This window comes from Helianthus annuus, chromosome 5 (assembly GCF_002127325.2).
Source record: "Helianthus annuus cultivar XRQ/B chromosome 5, HanXRQr2.0-SUNRISE, whole genome shotgun sequence".
Lineage (NCBI taxonomy): Eukaryota > Viridiplantae > Streptophyta > Magnoliopsida > Asterales > Asteraceae > Helianthus > Helianthus annuus.
Genome location: NC_035437.2, coordinates 116219646 through 116225775, shown reverse-complemented (window position 1 = coordinate 116225775; position 6130 = coordinate 116219646). Strand labels below are relative to the sequence as shown.

General features: G+C 39.7%; 1 protein-coding gene across 1 annotated transcript; it reads left to right on the top strand.

Annotated features, from left to right (window-relative positions):
* The first annotated feature begins 3959 nt into the window (after window positions 1-3959).
* Window positions 3960-5692, top strand: LOC110941059 (cytochrome P450 77A2). The gene has a single exon (XM_022182664.2). It carries the CDS (start codon window positions 3991-3993, stop codon window positions 5569-5571), a length of 1581 nt encoding a protein of 526 aa, XP_022038356.1. The 5' UTR covers window positions 3960-3990; the 3' UTR covers window positions 5572-5692.
* The last annotated feature ends 438 nt before the right edge of the window (window positions 5693-6130 follow it).

The following is a 6130-nucleotide window of genomic DNA, read 5'->3' as shown; positions in this document are numbered from 1 at the left end:
TTTTGGGTCGAGTCGTTACGACGAGGTGTTAAGCAACTGAAATCCCGTCAATTCCAACCTGTTTCATCGGCCGGGAATCACCCCGTTCGTCGGAACTGGTCGTTTTTGTCGGTTTTTCCGTGTTTAACTCGAAATCGATCATTTTATCACTAGATCTGATGTAAAAACCTTGATTTTACTTAGGAAATGCCCTGGATCTGAGTTGTTCTTGATGATATGAGGTCAACACTTGAAGTTCATAAGAACTTTGTGATGAAATCTATCCGAACACCCCAAATCCGTGGCCCTTTGATTAGAAAAACATTGATTTGGTTGAGATTCGTGAAGAATCGTACGTAAATCATCCGAATCTGAGTTGTTCTTCATGGGATGACATCACCTTTGAAGAACTTTGTGGTGACATCACCTTAGAACACCCCAAATCCGTTGATTTCACGGTTAAAAATTGAGATTTGAAAGGTAGAAAGATGAAGGATCGCATTTGGATCAAGAAAGTACAAGATTCGGGTTGAAAACTTACAAGAATCGGAAGAAATCGAGAGATTTGAGGGCTGGAGCGTCTTGGTCGGTTAGGAGCAGCAACACAAGTGTTTGGGAGTGAATGGAGGGGTATTTATAGGCAAGGAAGGGGAAAGGAAGGCAAAACAGTGACTGGATCGGCTGGCCCAGTCGATCGGCTGGCCCAGTCGATCGGCTGGCCCAGTCGATCGGCTGGCCCAGTCGATCGGCTGGTCCATCCGATCGGACTGGCCTATCTGATTGGGCCGGTCTGACCAATTGGACTAGTCTGATCGAATTGATCCGTTCGGAAGCCTTTTGATCCCGTTTTTGGTGCGATTTCGACGGTTTAAGCCATATTTTTATATATTTATATAATTATTAATTTATTTATTATAATTAATCACAAAAGGGCCGTATATACGTATTTATGTATCCAATTCTCAGTGCGGTGATCGAGTTACGCGTGCCTTCGAGTGCGTTCTTCGATGTGATGTGCCACAATGATTATCGGGGCACCACTTACTCATATTGCCATCATCGTCATGACGGTTAGAGTCATAGTACTCACCCGATAACCCTCGTTAGCGTTGATTACTCACATTTTGACACCTCACGCTCATCGAGAAGGGTAGTTTAGGCCCATATTCGACATCATCGTGAGTGTTATGCAAAATAGGTTTGTAATAGCGATAGAATATGCGTAGTTATTCGATTATACTTCGATTTAGCGATAAAATTGGTATGATTACGTTATGATCCGAATCTCCGGTGTTAGGCGTAACGAGTGTGTCGAGTAGTAACAACGCACGAAGGTGCGGGTTGTTACACCCTCTACTTTCATTTTAGCTCCCGTGTGCTCGTTTAGTTATCGTTTTAACTCGACTTTTATTCCTTTTTCAAACCGGAACATGTAATTATATAAAATAATAAAATGTACACTAATACCTAATAAAAATGACTCAACTTAATACAAATTTATACAAACTATACAAAATAAAACTATAAAAGTATGTGTTTTACAATATATCACGGACACTACACAACACTCACTCTTAAAAGTGTTTCTTAGGAAAAACTTATAATGGTGGTCTTTATCTTTACTAGAGATGATACCTCTTGGAGAATGGATACAGATGGATATACAATTTTTTATAGAATAACCACTTATTTAAATTGTTTGTTGCTAAGTACATATTTCTTAGGAAAAACTTATATAAATAGTTTAAAGTATAAGAGATATCAACATAAGACCATAATAATTTAAAACTCAACTTACATCCATTCATTAGTATTTTTACTAAGTTTGTTAGTGATCACCAATAGCTTCTTTTTTAGTAAGCATCTTTACAAATCTCCCTTGTTTGCTCTTTAATTGAAGTAAATATCACCTTTACAACATCTCCCTTGTTTGGTATGTATCGCCAACTTATTCTCTCTAGTAAAGATAGAGACTACCATTAGGGGGTCGGGGCGCCCCGTGTTCGGCCCCGCTAACGCGTGAAAAAAAAAACACCGCCGTCACCCCATATTATCACGCATCAACATTACAACGCGTGAAATTTTTGACGCGTTAAACTTTCAAATTTCGACCGTTTATGTGTGTTGACCGTTTTTTTACCGTTGCTTAATAAAAAAAAGAACCCTTAAATAATCTATACATATTTCACACTTTTATACCATTTCACCCACACCAAAACACAAACATATATCACACATTCTACATATTTCACAAATGGATTTTCCTACATCTTCGACGTTTCCGATGGACGGCGATAGCGATAGCCAGTCGTCTACCGACAATGAGACGGTTGAATTTTTCGAGTCGGTGTATAACGACATCAATGTTTTGCAGACGTCGCTGTTGTTTCAAACCGTTACGGATGGTATCGCACCCTTCTATGTTAAAGGAAGATATTACATACGGGGCTTTCTTCTTGTGGATGGTATCTACCCATCATGGTCTGTTTTTGTGAAAGCTCCTTCATTTCCTGTCGAGGCTAAAGAAAATGTGTGCAAAAGTTTGCAAGAATCGACAAGAAAGGATGTTGAGAGGGCTTTTGGTGTTTTAAAGGGTAGATGGGGCATACTAAACCGACCGGTTCGTGCGATGAATAAAAAATCAATATATAACATAGTATATGCATGTATCATATTGCACAATATGCTAATCAAAGAAGACGGACGTGCAATATCTCCAGATTGGGTGCCGGATCCTCCTACACAAGTTTCCGTTCTCGAAAATGTCCAACAAGACTTGCGTGACGAAGAAATTCACTTTCGGTTGAGATACGATTTAATTGAACTGTAGGTTCTTTAGGTTTGGAATTTCCTGATTCGGACAAGGAGTAGAGTTTCTTTATGTGTGTTTTATTTTTATGTATGTTCTAGAAATATTGTTTTAATTTAAATGAAATTTATAATTTATAATTTTATTGTTTTATTGTTAATTTATAATTTAAAAACAAAACAAAAAAAAGTTGTGAGTGATGGAATTTCATCACAAGTGATAGGTATTTCTACTAAAATCCATCACCAGTAATAGAATAATGCTTGATGACATGACGAAACTTAATTAGAAGTTGTGAGTGAGTGATGAGTGATAAGTGATGGGCACCCCTATCCCCTTATAGGTTCTCCCAATCTTGATAGCTATAACCACTTTAAAAAATATAACATGAGTGTCACCACTTAAAAAAAAAAATACAACATGAGTGTTTTAAAGAATATTACGATAAGAACACTAACACTTCATCCATACTTGATTTATAGAAAAAACTACACTTGTCAAAAATAACCCATGGGCCAAAATTGAAGGAAACGTATACATGCTTTACCAAAACCCATCATGTGTCAGAGACACCACCATAACCGTCACCACCTTCATCAACGCCATCAACTTCATGCCACCACCACCACTCGGTCGCCACCATCACCACCACTCGTTCGCCTCCTTCCCTAACAATCCACCACCGCTTTCACTACCACCTCCGTCAGGGCCGCCGCCACCTCCACTAGCTCTATTACGCACCATAACATAAATACAACCGTTGAAAGATAGCAAAAAATAATGTAATTCATTTTTGCAATTTTTTTTGGTTAAACCTCTAGCTCTAATAGGACCCAAGAGATTTCTCGTATCACATTTTTTTAAACTACTACAAATTAAACATCGCCTTAAATATTAATTTTGAAAACTAAAATTTATTCAAATTACTATACAAAAACTTATAATTCAAAAATCTAAATCTAAAAGTACTATACAACAAAATAATCTAAAACCTATAAAAAAACATTACTACAAGTCAAACTTATAACACCATATCATTACTTCTCCAACTAATAACAAAACAATTTTAAACTTATAAGAAAAAAAAAAACAAAAAACCACTAATGTAAGTCAAACATTAATCACAAGCGCCACTAGATTTATATGTAGTTGTTAGGTTTTCCAACACCTTGTCTTAAATTACACCACTCACCTGTAAATTCATGCACTCTCCATCCATCCATCCACCCCTTCTTATACAACCGCCCTCCTCACCCAACCCATTCAACACACACTCACCAATGGAGTTTTCTCACACACTAGTCATCTTCTCAACCATCTTCTTCACCATCATCCTCACCCTCATCCGCCCCAAACGCCGCCTCAACCTCCCCCCCGGACCCCCCGGCTGGCCCATCGTCGGCAACCTACTCCAAGTCGCCGGTTCGGGCAAACCATTCTTCCAATATGTCCGAGAATTGGTTCCCAAATACGGCCCGATCATCACTCTCAAGATGGGTACCCGAACAATGATTATTATATCTCGGGCTGATGTTGTCCATGAAGCCTTGATTGAAAACGGTCAGGTTTTCGCTACTAGGCCCGCTGAGAACCCGACACGGGCCGTGTTCAGTTGTAATAAGTTTACTGTCAACGCGGCTTTGTACGGGCCGGTTTGGAGGTCGTTGAGGAGGAATATGGTGCAGAATGCGTTGAGTGCGAGTAAGTTACGTACGTTTAGAGAGGTTAGAGGTGTAGCTATGGATAAGCTTGTGGACCGGTTGAAGGCTGAGGCGGAGGCGAATGGTGGTGCGGTTTGGGTGCTGAAAAACGCGCGGTTTGCGGTGTTTTGTATCCTTGTTTCGATGTGTTTTGGTGTGGAGATGGATGAGAAAACAATTGAACAAATAGATGAAATGATGAAATTGGTGTTGTTGACGCTTGATCCGCGGTTGGATGATTATTTGCCTTTGTTAAGGCCGCTTTGTTCGAAGAAGCGAAAGCGAGCGATGGAGGTGAGGGAGCAGCAGATTGCGATGTTGGTTCCATTTATCGAGCGGAGGCGGGCGGCAATCGGAAGTCTGGGATCCGATCCCACGGCGGCGGAGTTTGCGTATCTTGATACGCTGTTTGATTTGACGGTGGAAGGACGGAACGATCCACCGTCAAATCCGGAGATTGTGACGTTGTGTTCGGAGTTTCTTAATGGTGGTACGGATACCACTGCTACCGCAGTTGAATGGGCGGTGGCTCGATTTATCGAGGCACCGTCCATTCAGTCACGGATTTACGAGGAGATAAAATCCGTGGTAGGAGAGAGAAAAATTAATGAAAAGGACATCGAAAACATGCCCTATCTGAATGCGGTGGTAAAGGAATTATTACGAAAACACCCTCCAACTTATTTTTCTCTCACACATTCGGTTACGGAGCCTGCAAAACTTGCAGGCTACGATATACCGAAGGGGGCTAATGTGGAGATATATATACCCGGGATCAGTGAGGATCCGAAACTTTGGACCAATCCGGATAGATTCGACCCGGATAGGTTTCTTACGGGGGGTGAGAGCGCGGATATAACCGGGGCGACGGAGTTAAAGATGATTCCATTTGGGGTGGGACGAAGGATCTGCCCGGGTTTGGGGATGGCGACGTTGCATGTGAGTTTGATGATCGGTCGGATGGTTCAGGAGTTCGAATGGACGTCGTGGCCGCAGAACAGCAAGGTGGATTTTAGTGAGAAAACGGAGTTCACTGTGGTGATGAAGAACACTCTTAGAGCTATGATCACATCTAGGGTTTGAATTTGTTTGATGATTGTGTTTTTAGAATTTTAGTGTTAGTTATGTTGGTTGATTATCATATTATTAGTTTGAATTTTGTGGTTTTTACGAAACACAGTTGAATGAAGGCATGGTTAAGTTATATTGTATGTGCATAACTAAGCGAATTAGTCAAATAAACCCAACATTTATGTTTTCATTATACATTGTGATAGAAAAGATTTGTTATAACATGTAAAATTGTATCATAGAAGAGAGAAGGATGGAAGAGAAAAATTGTGTATGGTGTTTGTATACGCTGACGGAGTTTGAACGAAAACTCAGTGGGGGTCGGATTCTCAAATCCAAATTGGTTGGAGTCGAACTCTTAAAAAATTCAATATTTTACGCTACAAAAAAAATCAGAAAATTTTGGTAAAATTATCACTACAATCGAAAAATCGGTAGGGGTCGGGCTACCCTATGACACCAATAAAGATTCGTCAATGTGTGTATATATAAAAATTATAAATTTGTGTGTATGTGTATTTATATTATGATTAATTTATTATTTTATTTTAAAAGTAAAAAAGAAAATTAA